This window comes from Coregonus clupeaformis, chromosome 4 (assembly GCF_020615455.1).
Source record: "Coregonus clupeaformis isolate EN_2021a chromosome 4, ASM2061545v1, whole genome shotgun sequence".
NCBI classification, from domain to species: Eukaryota; Metazoa; Chordata; class Actinopteri; order Salmoniformes; family Salmonidae; genus Coregonus; species Coregonus clupeaformis.
This window is the reverse complement of record NC_059195.1, coordinates 19,757,873-19,772,082: the sequence shown is the minus strand read 5'-3', so window position 1 is coordinate 19,772,082 and position 14,210 is coordinate 19,757,873. Positions and strand designations below refer to the sequence as shown.

Below are 14,210 nucleotides of genomic sequence, written 5' to 3'. Positions count from 1 at the left end.
GCAGATTAAAGAGATTCTGTGAGAAGCTAGCCAATCAGCATTTGTACTGCAGTGAATACTAATGTGACCCATTTCTCAAGCGTTTTTTCCTGACTAATGGGGTAGCCCAACTTGTTCCTCTGGTCGGAACGGAAGTGAGGATTACTCACTAAAACAAAAGGGATGAGAAAACAAGGCAGTAGCCAGCCTGGTTACATCATGTTAATGACAGTGTCATTTCCTTGGTACATTTTGGTCTGCCCGGGGACAGAAATCATCAAATCATCAAGACGGGGGGGAACGAGGCAGCATATGTGCCCACAGTAGCATGAAGCACTGGCCATCTGCCCTGCTACCCGTGGTACATATTGCTGTACCCAGGCAGCGCCCTGCCTCACCGGATCCAGAAATGCAGCACTGCCATAGCCAGAACTCATTCAAGGTGTGCTTCTCAGTCAGACAATTGTTTTCCCAAATATGACATAACCTCCGGCAGTGTGAATGTGTAATACAGGAACTCCAGGGTCTCTTAGGAGTGTCCAACAACACTTATCCCTATAGATTGACTGTCCCTACCTATGACAAACCAGTCTATGTCCCCATCATGTCCATTCATGCTGGCTGCAGAATAACACTTGAGTGATGGCAACAAAGGACCAAAGAGACTGATCACATTTAGCCTACAGAATGACATGGTCAAAACATACAGGTTGTTAGGATGAAGAGACACACTGGGTATAGTAGAGGACATCTGACCCACTCAGTCTGTCCTTCTCTGGGGAACTACTGATTACACACACAGAGAGAGAGAGAGAGAGAGAGGGAGGGAGACCGAGAGAGAGAGAGGGAGACCGAGAGAGAGAGAGGGAGACCGAGAGAGAGAGAGGGGGACCGAGAGAGAGAGAGAGGGAGACCGAGAGAGAGGAGACCGAGAGAGAGAGAGGGAGACCGAGAGAGAGGAGGGAGACCGAGAGAGAGAGAGGGAGACCGAGAGAGAGAGAGAGAGGGAGACCGAGAGAGAGAGAGGGAGGGAGACCGAGAGAGAGAGAGGGAGGGAGACCGAGAGAGAGAGAGAGAGGGAGACCGAGAGAGAGAGAGAGGGAGGGAGACCGAGAGAGAGAGAGGGAGGGAGACCGAGAGAGAGAGAGGGAGGGAGACCGAGAGAGAGAGAGGAGGGAGACCGAGAGAGAGAGAGAGAGAGGGAGACCGAGAGAGAGGGAGGGAGACCGAGAGAGAGAGAGAGGGAGGGAGACCGAGAGAGAGAGAGAGAGAGAGAGAGGGAGACCGAGAGAGAGGGGAGGGAGACCGAGAGAGAGAGAGGGAGGGAGACCGAGAGAGAGAGAGGGAGGGAGACCGAGAGAGAGAGAGGGAGGGAGACCGAGAGAGAGAGAGGGAGGGAGACCGAGAGAGAGAGAGGGAGGGAGACCGAGAGAGAGAGAGGGAGGGAGACCGAGAGAGAGAGAGAGGGAGGGAGACCGAGAGAGAGAGAGGGAGGGAGACCGAGAGAGAGAGAGGGAGGGAGACCGAGAGAGAGAGAGAGGGAGGGAGACCGAGAGAGAGAGAGAGGGAGGGAGACCGAGAGAGAGGGAGGGAGACCGAGAGAGAAAGGGAGGGAGACCGAGAGAGAAAGGGAGGGAGACCGAGAGAGAAAGGGAGGGAGACCGAGAGAGAAAGGGAGGGAGACCGAGAGAGAGAGAGAGAGGGAGACCGAGAGAGAGAGAGGGAGGGAGACCGAGAGAGAGAGAGGGAGGGAGACCGAGAGAGAGAGAGGGAGGGAGACCGAGAGAGAGAGAGGGAGACCGAGAGAGAGAGAGGGAGACCGAGAGAGAGAGAGGGAGACCGAGAGAGAGAGGGAGACCGAGAGAGAGAGGGAAAACCGAGAGAGAGAGGGAGACCGAGAGAGAGAGGGAGACCGAGAGAGAGAGAGACCGATAGAGAGAGAGACATATAGGGAGTGAGACATATAGGGAGTGAGACATATAGGGAGTGAGACATATAGGGAGTGAGACATATAGGGAGTGAGACAGAGAGGGAGTGAGACAGAGAGGGAGTGAGACAGAGAGGGAGTGAGACAGAGAGGGAGTGAGACAGAGAGGGAGCGAGACAGAGAGGGAGCGAGACAGAGAGGGAGCGAGACAGAGAGGGAGCGAGACAGAGAGGGAGCGAGACAGATAGGGAGCGAGACAGATAGGGAGCGAGACAGAGAGGGAGCGAGACAGATAGGGAGCGAGACAGATAGGGAGCGAGACAGATAGGGAGCGAGACAGATAGGGAGCGAGACAGATAGGGAGTGAGACAGATAGGGAGTGAGACAGAGAGGGAGTGAGACAGAGAGGGAGTGAGACAGAGAGGGAGTGAGACAGATAGGGAGTGAGACAGATAGGGAGTGAGACAGAGAGGGAGTGAGACAGAGAGGGAGTGAGACAGAGAGGGAGTGAGACAGAGAGGGAGTGAGACAGAGAGGGAGTGAGACAGAGAGGGAGTGAGACAGAGAGGGAGTGAGACAGAGAGGGAGTGAGACAGATAGGGAGTGAGACAGATAGGGAGTGAGACAGAGAGGGAGTGAGACAGAGAGGGAGTGAGACAGAGAGGGAGTGAGACAGAGAGGGAGTGAGACAGAGAGGGAGTGAGACAGAGAGGGAGTGAGACAGAGAGGGAGTGAGACAGATAGGGAGTGAGACAGATAGGGAGTGAGACAGATAGGGAGCGAGACAGATAGGGAGCGAGACAGAGAGGGAGTGAGACAGAGAGGGAGTGAGACATATAGGGAGTGAGACCGATAGGGAGTGAGACAGATAGGGAGTGAGACAGATAGGGAGCGAGACAGAGAGGGAGCGAGACAGAGAGGGAGCGAGACAGATAGGGAGATGAGAGGGAGAGAGAGGGAGAGGTAGGAAAAGAAGGGAGAGAGAGAAAACGTGACAGTGGTCACTTCAACAGTGCAGCTAATTTGACTGTAAGGACATAGCCTACAGCTCAACTCAAAATATAGAAATGAACCTACCGTACACACAAGCTCAACAACAAGGAGCTTGGTACCCAAACAGAACTCATTTGGTTACAATCAAGGACAGTCAGTATTTGGTGCTGTAACAACTGACCCGAGAGAGCTCAGAGGTGCCACATTCATGACTGTGTTTTGTTCTGATTGTTTGTGGGTCAGAGTCGTCAGGGGACCACAGGGGGCAGAGCAGAGTGGAGGAGAGGTGTGAGTAACAGCTGTAACACGGTGGGTGAAATCATAAGTACTGCCATCCCAGAGGCAGAGACTGAACACAGACAGACCGGGCCAGGGCCATGTAACTGGGGAGGACAGAGCACTGAGCGGTCACCTAACCTCTGCCTGTCTTCCTGGGCTCATCACAAATGGTATCCTATTCCCTAGTGAACTAGTTTAGACCTAGCCCATATGACTCCGGTAGAAAAGTAGTGCACTTTATTAGGGAACAGGGCACCATTGGGGACACAATATGTCTGACCTGCCTGAACTGCTCTCCAAATGAAATAGGCTAGGCCTAGATCAAGTCCCAGGCACTAAGTGGTCAGATATCCCACCTCTAACCATTCTGGCCAGGCTATAAAAGGAGTCCTCTGGGCAAGCTGCCTTCTGGCAACAGATAAACCACCACGGGAGAATTCATCAAGACTTCAGGGACTTTCAGAGGGGTTTTAGAGAGAGTAGTTAAGACAGGGAAGGCATTAGTGTGGTCATCTCTATTGAGAGAGATTGAAACAAGAGGAACAATGCAATGCATACGCTACACCATAGAAGTAGCATCTCATTCTAGTAGGGTTGTGATGAGTACCAGTACCCTGATACTACGATGCCTGATCTTCCACGGCAGAAAGAAAAGCAAGCAGAAAAGAACCCTGATTCTGGGTGACAACATAAGGCTGCTTGTCATGGGGAAGCAGGAAGCCTAGCGGTTAAGAGCGTTGGGCCAGTAACCAAAAGGTCGCTGGTTAGAATCCCCGAGCCGGCAAGGTGGAAAAATATGCCGGTCTGTCCTTGAGCAAGGCAGTTAACCCCCCAACAACAACTGCTCCCAGAGCACTGATGACGTGGACGTTGATTAAGGCAGCCCCCCGCGCCTCTCTGATTCAGAGGGGTTGGGTTAAACGAGGAAGACATTTCAGTTGAATGCATTCAGTTGTGCAACTGACTAGGTCTCCCCTTTCAACATCAGGACTGTTTTCCTCAGGAAACTCAGTCCGCTTCATGTTTTGTTTCCTCTGAGGATCGCGAGACTGGTATCGTGACAACCCTACATTCTAGTACTGTGGGCAACATACAGGAGTTGTGAATGTGGGGTGAGTGCAGTATGAAAGTGCTAAGTGGTAAAAGCATCCAACGAGCTCCCCATCTATTCCACTAGAGACCAGAGGAAGGAGGACACAACCTGAAGACTACTTTACCCCCAGTGTCTTCTCTGACCCTCTCTCTCCCATCATCTACTACTAGGCAATCTACTCTACAGTAGCATAGAGGACACCTTCCTTTAGGCTGCCCTGTTCTGCACTGCCCTGTTCTGCACTGCCCTGTTCTGCACTGCCCTGTTCTGCACTGCCCTGTTCTGCACTGCCCTGTTCTGCACTGCCCTGTTCTGCACTGCCCTGTTCTGCACTGCCCTGTTCTGCACTGCCCTGTTCTGCACTGCCCTGTTCTGCACTGCCCTGTTCTGCGCTGCCCTGTTCTGCGCTGCCCTGTTCTGCGCTGCCCTGTTCTGCGCTGCCCTGTTCTGCACTGCCCTGTTCTGCACTGCCCTGTTCTGCACTGGTTACATGGACCCTTTTGCTGTGTCAAGCCTTTCCTGCATTCTGGGCTCACTGGTTACATGGACCCTGTTGCTGTGTGCAGGAGCTTTCCGAGTCACTGGTAATGACTATGACAGAGGCCTTTCCTTCATAAAGAGCTCACTGGTTACATGGACCCATTTGGCTGTGTGACAGGAGGCCTTTCGGGGCTCCTTCATTCAGGGCTCACTGGTTAAATGGACCCATTTGGCTGTGTGACAGGAGGCCTTTCCTTCATTCAGGGCTCACTGGTTACATGGACCCATTTGGCTGTGTGACAGGAGGCCTTTTCCTTCATTCAGGGCTCACTGGTTACATGGACCCATTTGGCTGTGTGACAGGAGGCCTTTCCTTCATTCAGGGCTCACTGGTTACATGGACCCATTTGGCTGTGTGACAGGAGGCCTTTCCTTCATTCAGGGCTCACTGGTTACATGGACCCATTTGGCTGTGTGACAGGAGGCCTTTCCTTCATTCAGGGCTCACTGGTGCATAGCTCCTGCCAGGGAGGCAGCACAAGACACGCGCCGCCGGTTGATTGACACACTGACAATGGAAGTAGTGCAGGGTACTGTACAACCCTTGTTTATTGCACCACAATAAGGTGATTGGGATGCTGGTGTAGCAAGCAATAACATTCTACGGTATTCCGTTTTATTGTTCCTTCTGTTTGATGTTGAGAAGAAGGAGTGCTGTGATTTAATATTTTCTGGTAATATATTTAAATGTTGTTTTACATCCAGCCCCAGGAGAGGTGCATGAAGGTACACTACATGACCAAAAGTATGTGGACACCTGCTCGTCGAACATCTCATTCCAAAATCAATCCAAATTAATATGGAGTTGGTCCCCCCTTTGCTGCTATAAACAGCCTCCACTCTTCTGGGAAGGCTTTCCACTAGATGTTGGAACATTGCTGCGGGGACTTTCTTCCATTCAGCCACAAGAGCATTAGTGAGGTCGGGCACTGATGTTGGGCAATTAGGCCTGGCTTGCAGTCGGCGTTCCAATTCATCCCAAAGGTGTTCGATGGGGTTGAGGTCAGGGCTCTGTGCAGGCCAGTCAAGTTCTTCCACACCGATCTCGACAAAACATTTCTGTATGGACCTCACTTTGTGCACGGGGGCATTGTCATGCTGAAACAGGAAAGAGCCTTCCCCAAACTGTTGCCACAAAGTTGGAAGCACAGAATCGTGTATAATGTCATTGTATGCTGTAGTGTTAAGATTTCCCTTCACTGGAGCTAAGGAGCCTAGCCCGAACCAAACTTTACAGTTGGCACTACGCATTCGGGCAGGTAACGTTCCGCTGGCATCCGCCAAACCCAGATTAGTCCGTAGGGATGGTCTGCCACCACACGCAGCATTACCACCCCCCCACCCTGCATCTGAAGAATAGTATATGTACAGCAATAGGATGGCCTTGACTAGAATACAGTGCCATCGGAAATTATTCAGACCCCTTGACTTTTTCCACATTGTTACGTTACAGCCTTATTCTAAAAAAATTTTTAAACATTTGATCCCCTCAATCTACACACAATACCCCGTAATGACAAACCCCCAAAAATTTTTTGAAATGTTTGCTAATTTATAGAAACATTTAAACTGAAATATCACATTTACTTAAGTATTCAGACCCTTTACCCAGTACTCTGTTGAAGCACCTTTGGCAGCGATTACAGCCTCGAGTCTTCTTGGGTATGACGCTACAAGCTTGGCACACCTGTATTTGGGGAGTTTCTCCCATTCTTCTCTGCAGATCCCTCAAGCTCTGTCAGGTTGGATGGTAAGCGTCGCTGCACAGCTATTTTCAGGTCTCTACAGAGATGTTCGATCGTGTTCAAGTCTGGGCTCTGGCTGAGCCACTCAAGGACATTCAGAGACTTGTTCCGAAGCCACTCCTGCGTTGTCTTGGCTGTGTGCTTAGCATCGTTGTCCTGTTGGAAGGTGAACCTTCGCCCCATTCTGAGGTCCTGAGCGCTCTGGACCAGGTTTTCATCAAGGATCTCTCTGTACTTTGCTCCGTTCATCTTTCCCTCGATCCTGACTCGTCTCCCAGTCCCTGCCGCTGAAAAACATCCCCACAGCATGATGCTGCCACCACTATGCTTCACTGTAGGGATGGTGCCAGGTTTCCTCCAGACGTGACGCTTGGCATTCAGGCCAAAGAGTTCAATCTTGGTTTCATCAGACCAGAGAATCTTGTTTCTCATGGTCTGAGAGTCTTTAGGTGCCTTTTGGCAAACTCCAAGCGGCCTGTCATGTCTCCACAGAGGAACTCTAGAGCTCTGTCAGAGTGACCATTGTGTTTTTGGTCACCTCCCTGACCAAGGCCCTTCTCCCCCGATTGCTCTGTTTGGCCGTGCGGCCAGCTCTAGGAAGAGTCTTGGTGGTTCCAAACTTCTTCCATTTAAGAATGATGGAGGCGACTGTGTTCTTGGGGACCTTCAATGCTGCAGACATTTTTTGGTACCCTTCCCCAGATCTGTGCCTCGACACAATCCTGTCTCGGAGCTCTACGGCCAATTCCTTCAACCTCACAGCTTGGTTTTTGCTCTGACACGCACTGTCAACTGTGGGACCTTATATAGACAGGTGTGTGCCTTTCCAAATCATGGCCAATTAATTGAATTTACCACAGGTGGACTCCAATCAAGTTGTAGAAACATCTCAAGGATGATCAATGGAAACAGGATGCACCTGTGCTCAATTTCGAGTCTCATAGCAAATGGTCTGAATAGTTATGTAAATATGGTATTTCTGCTTTTTCGCTTTGTCATTGTAGGGTATTGTGTGTAGATTGCTGAGAAAAAAAAATACATTTGATCAATTTTAGAATAAGGTTGTAAGGTAAGAAAATGTGGAAAGGGTCAAGGGGTCTGAATACTTTCTGAAGGCACTGTACATATGAAGTGGGTAAAACAGTATGTAAACATTATCAAAGTGACCAGTGTTCCATCATTAAAGCTGGCAACCTAATGTTTACCAATAAATATAGGTTATTCCACACAGGGAAACACGGGTTATCCTACTTCCAGCGTTTTTTAGAGGGGATTTTGGCCAATCTGTATAACTTTTTTCTAAAGCGATCCCAATCAGTCTGTCTGTTAGGGCAGATCAAATAGGCTGGGCCTACCACACCTGTTCCTTTGTTGCTGCCTGCCTGTACAGCTCTTTTGTTTGACTCCTCTGAAGCAGTTCACATTGATGTCGTTCAGCAACTGTTTTAACTACTGAGCCAGGCAGGATGCTAGACTGAGGCTCCATATCCCAAACCCATATCCCTTGGCTACAGCTTAGAGCCGTTTTTATACTAACAAAACGTGTGAAGTAACATCGGACTTGATTCCACATCAGACGTGCAGCTTATCGGTTTACAGTAGCCTTGAATGTGGACACTTGAAGACCCACTGGGTCTCCCCTCAGTACAGCATGTTCTTACTGTATGTTCTTCGGTAGTAGCAATGACGACAAGGGCTGTAGACGAGCCTGTGTTTTAATATAACACATGCATGAGCCTCCTCCATCTTAACTACAGCAGCAGGAGACAGAACACAACAATCTGAGGCAGCCGACCCCTCCGCTTCCACAGCCTTTGGAAGCTACACAGCCAGGGCACACACAGCCGACCCCTCCGCTTCCACAGCCTTTGGAAGCTACACAGCCAGGGCACACACAGCCGACCCCTCCGCTTCCACAGCCTTTGGAAGCTACACAGCCAGGGCACACACACACACACACACACACACACACAGGGCAGCAGCTTGGAGACAAGAAGCTTTGGTGCATCTCACCCACCCACGATCAGATATGCTCGAGCCTCTCTCTGTGTGCTCTCAACAGCAGAACATCTGGGACTACACTAATGCGAAATGTTGGGGGACTGTTAGTGTACTGTTAAATGTAGGCTATTACCAGCAGTGGGTCACAACAAATGTTCTGGATTAAAAGCGATTAAGCCACACTCCTCACCAATTAACAGTGTAAGCAGACGGGCCAAGCAGAATAACAAACAAATAGCCTACTTTAGAGAAAGCTGAATTGATTCATGCAACAACAACAAAAAAACTGCTCATAAAATACATGACCTTCCAAAGGGGCAATGATGGAAATAGCAGTAGAGAACCAAAGATCTAAAAAGGCATAAACATATATTATTATTGAATCCTTTTAGGCATTAATAATTTCATTTGACCCCGTCTAAAAACCAATCTTATTTTGTCATTACCGATAACACTGAGCAAATGTCACCTGAGGCAGGGAGTGCATCAACTTCACATCAATCACCATTCTGATTGCTGGCAGTCTTCAGTTTGCTAAATTACAGATTCACTGATTGACTCAACCAACCCAAATTCATAATGCATAACAAATAGGCTGGTCTTCACTGGAATATCAAAACAGAATGTGGCCTAAAGGCATTAAATCCACAGCTGGAAATTATGGACAATAACACAGGGTTGGGCTGAAGAAACGTCTGCTCATTTAGAGTAGGTGTATTCTTTTTAATAGCCATTTCAATTCAGTCAAGACCTCCAAATCACAACCTGTCAATCACAACCTGCAACCAAAACAATCACTTTCCCCGAGTGTCAAAGCAGATACATAGCTAGTAGACCTTCGTAACAGACAGTCATGAGTCTTATTCCTTCAGCTACACCATCATGTAAAATCACAGGATGTAGCTACTCCTGAAAAGTAATTTATCTCCAGACCATGGACAACATAGACTACTGCTTTGTACTCCGATCTTAGAGACTACTGGATGAACTGACGGGATGGTTGTCATGGGGAAATCATGTTATTGTTACCTTTTAGGTATGGTGTGTGTTGAGTAGCTTACTGCGTGGCTTGGAAGTTGCCTTACTAGCTACTGTGTTCTCAAAGTACCAGTACCCTACTGTACTTTGGCTAGCAACTCATGCAACTAGCTAGCGTAGCTGACAACAATTCAATGGAACACGATGAGTTGGCTAGTAGCTAGCTTCAGCTGACGTTTGAGTACGTTCCGCTTGATAGCTAGGCAACTTGAAAGATTGGAAGTAGTCAATTCACTGGCTAGATAAAGTTGGATGAATAAACACTTCGGTTGTATGGGATTAGCAAAATCGGCTAACTAGATGCTACCTAATTAGATAGAGAACCATAACACAAACACCGAAAGAGGTAGTTAGAGAACAATTCTCTCGATATGGTATCTGAACACAACCAAAACAAAACACCGTGATAAGCGATAATAACTAAATGTATAGCCCAGATATTAGTGGATGTTTGATGCGATTAGCAATTGGATCAGTTTACATTGTAACGTTAGCTAACTTGATAACGTTAACTAACCAGAGCTAGCATACCAGCGCTGGCTAGCTAACATGCTAACCCAAATACGCGCTGGCTAGTTTTACTTGACTAGCTAACTGAAAACTGTTAGTTAGCTATACCTGTAATGAAATCATCTCCATAAGAGCGGGATAAATCAGCTAGCTGGCTGGCTTGCAAGACATCAGTTGGACTCAATGTTCAAACCTTGGGATAACTATTTGACTACAGCAAAGGGGGAGGGCTGCTGTGCGGGTTGGGCCTGCAATGTCTTGGTTCTCTGTCTCTCTGAATTTGTACAGCCCCAGACAAAAACCAAAAGCGATAAGGCAAAAGGTCGGATTACACCTCAACCACAGGCCCAATTTCCTCCAAACCGGCATCGCTGGGTGCCGAAATAATGACGGTTCAACATGCAACGCTTCCACCGTGGAGCATCGGAGATATTTTAAAGGAAAAAACAGAGAAAAAACTCACCGCATTAATTTCTCTTCTCCTCGCAGATCCAAGATGGCTGTGTACTCTACAATCGAGGATGCTGGGTGTATAGCCTTTACCCTCTGACCCTGCCTCCACCTCCAAAGCCATGTCCTGTCGCTGTTGCGGTGTTGGTCGGATGCGCTTGCTGCTACTGTCTCCACTGAAGCATAGTCTCCCTCCCTTCATTTTTCTAAACAGAATGTGAAAGATCTTACATGACCTAGCGTAATCTATAGACATTGAAGACGTGAATTGTGACGTAGCCTATGCAATGGCATTAGAAATATGACACATTAAATGTAAATATTTTTTTCATCACCTCCTTTTCATCACATAACATCACTGTTTTGTAATTTGTTGCAGCCAAAATTATACACCTGTAAGTGAACAATTTGATAGCTAGCTAATTGCAATTAATTCTCATTTGCGGGGGTTATGGGCTAAAAAGTGATGATGATGATGATTGTGATGATGATGAGGAAGAAGAAGAAGAAGAATATTATGATGATGACGATGATGAAGATGATGCTGAAGAATACGATGATGATGATGATGATGATGATGATGACGATGAAGAAGAAGAAGATGATGATGATGATGATGATGATGATGATGATATGAAGACACTGTCCAAATCCATCACATTTTGGAATATAGGGTAAAGTTATATTGAAATGATATAATTACCTTTAATGTGCAAGATGCCCAACTATTTTGTATGTATTGTTTGTTTTCCTTGACAGATAGCCACCATTTTCCTCACCATTCACTGTTTATCCTCTTTTAATCTGATGGTTTTCAAGGTTATAAATTAAACATAATTCTCTTTTGAGGCAACAAGAGATGGTAAAAGCTGTGAGTACAACTAAATGATTGATGTTATAACCCCTCCATCTCACTCACTCACAGCTCAACCTCTTCTGCACAGAACAACATTACATACACCGCAAACAAATATTTAATTCAATCTAATTTTCTCTGCTTCTATGGGAAATACAAGGTCACAGTAAATATTGAACAGTAAATCTCACGTATATTTCAATGTAATTTGGAGATCAGTTGCATTTCTACATGTGTAGTGTCATTCATTGATCATGGCACAATTTCTTTTTAACACAATTCACAGACGAGGAAAGATCAAGATTCCTGCTGGATGCTGCTGGTTGCTGTTGTTGACTTCCCCCTGTCGGTAAGGAAAGTAACTACTGCACATCTGTTCATTCAGCATACTGAGCATACTGTTACAGTACCATAAGCATACCCTGGTCAATGAATATCAGACCGTTGGCCACTTTCAATTCACTGTGCGTCGTTCATTCACACCTCTTGCACGTTTAGGCCAACATCTCTGTTCCTTAGATGGAACTACAGCCGTCATGTAATTGAATTCATCTGGCCATTGTGTTAGTGTTTCTCAATGGTCAGGGCGTCTGTTGATGTTAACTAGACTATGCTTCGGTTCACCCATAGCTTTCTGTTTGGGCAGCTCTACAATAGCTGGATATCCTCTCAACCAAGACACGTCTCAATGGGCCAGTGACAGGAGCAATGAAAAGGGAGGGTGTCAACTGACGCTAGCCCAGGCGTATATAACGCATGCTGCCAGAGCATGAATGAATGACTTCACAGAAACATGAGCATGATGAGTACCTGCCAGAACCTTCCACCTGGTTCCAACGGTCACCTAAAAGGAACTGTCATTGGTCGCGTTCCCCTGCTCAGATGTTGCGTGCATCAACCAATGGTTGCGTGCCACGTCATCAACTGTGCTGTCAGGCACCAGATTGCTATAACATATGTGGTTAGCTAATGGGTAAAATACCTATCCAGGCATTGTAAGATCTGGCTTCAGCAACATCTGAGAATGGGAACACGACCATTGTCTTAAAAAACAAACATGGCCACTCAAAGCAGACAGTGGAGCTGGGTGATGAACTAGATATGACTAATATTCCATTCTACAAGGCTGAATTAATTTTTTTGTGTGTTTTCTTAAACATGGCAACGTTGGCTTGAGCTCTTGAAGTGGTGGCTCCTACTGTGAGGAGGGAGAGATGGAGAGAGAGATGGAGGGAGGGAGAGATGGAGAGAGAAATGGAGGGAGGGAGAGATGGAGAGAGAGATGGAGGGAGGGAGAGATGAATGGGTGTTGAGTGGAAGGTAGAGCAGCCGAGCTATCTGGCTGATTAGCGGACTGTCAGTCACAGTGTTGCCCTGTGCTATGTTTCCTAACCTATCACATTCAATGTAGCTTAGAGAGAGACAGCAACCAATGTGAGAAAATAAACCCACACTAATTGTCGTGAAGTTAAGATGAGGTGTAGCAAATTCATCCATAACGGAGGCTTGGGGTTTTCTAAAAATCTACTTTTCTTTGGTAAGTTCATATGGTAATGAGTTCCAAACAGAGGACATTTGTCACAACAAACAACATGACAACAACAAACAACAACTTTACAATAAGATAAAACAGTATCAAGAGCTACAGCAATATACCAGTATATTGGCAAAATAAGAAATATTGGAGAGAGAGCATATAGATACCCAAAAGATTATTTGTGACTTTCTGTTTTTCAATGAAGTACAGAAAATAAACAGTTCCGAGCAGGACTTGTGAGCTACATAGTCCTATGTCGTACAGTGGTACATGGAAGTGGAACCTATGTGTCCTACAGTGGTACATGGAAGTGGAACTGATGAACTGTCACAAGCATCCTCCCAGAATGCACTCCTATTCTACTTCAAACCCTCTTCTTCTTCTTCTCTTCTCATCGCTGCCACTTCTTCTTCTCCTTCTTGTTACCGTCGCCTTTTCCGACAGTCTGAATAGGAAGACAGTAGATGTGCATCGGAATGTTCTTGTAATAGCTGGTTACAACTGGCCTGGCAAAACACAATGCAGAGACACAACAAGTGTAGAAGGTAAGAAACTGTACCACCAGGTACCAACAGGTTACCAGTAGGTTATCTGCTTGGGGAGAGTGTGACGGTCCTCTTTTCATTAAGTACATGTCCTTGAAAATGAAAGGCTATCTCATAAACTCGTACTACAGTATCATATCATATTTGGAAAAAATGATATTGTAAAGTCTGTAGTACGTACTTTTTGAGGCGCTGGTTGAGCTGAAGGAAGCACAGAGTCCTCCAGCGTAGCCTGTTTTCCTCCTGTCGTATAACGTTAATCTCTCTCTGTCTCTCCACCTCCCTGCGAAGACTGTCTCTCAGCTCCTCCTCGATACGCGCCAGCTGCACAGAAGAGAGCCCAGGGAGACTCACTGTAGCATCTACATCCCTGCTTTAGTAACTACAATGAGTTATAGCTGTGGTTCTTCTGTATGTTGACTGCAATGTGATTCTGCATAGATAAATAGACCAAGACGGCTTTGCCGAAAGAGTACATTACAAACTGAATGGACTTCTAGCATGCAGAAGCACTATCCTCCTCCTGATCTGAGGGCAGAAACTTGGCAACCGACATGTATCCCACCCAAACACACAGAACTGAAAGCCCTTACTGCTCACTCACACAAAAAGCCATCTGTTCTAGCTTGAGGGCGACTTATCGACACCGCAAATGACTCATTCTCCATCTCCAGTGGGCTGTCGTCCAGACACCATTTCAGACAGGACATCTTAATG

The 14,210-nt window shown here is 47.2% G+C and overlaps 1 protein-coding gene across 1 annotated transcript in view; it reads right to left on the bottom strand.

Annotated features, from left to right (window-relative positions):
• Positions 1-11,058, bottom strand: part of LOC121553481 (CCR4-NOT transcription complex subunit 2) — a 75,037-nt gene extending 63,979 nt beyond the window's left edge. Inside the window, 1 exon segment of the mRNA XM_045210563.1 lies at positions 10,569-11,058. Coding sequence (XP_045066498.1) covers positions 10,569-10,811 — 243 coding nt within the window. The 5' untranslated portion in view covers positions 10,812-11,058.
• Between the last annotated feature and the right edge of the window lie 3,152 nt (positions 11,059-14,210).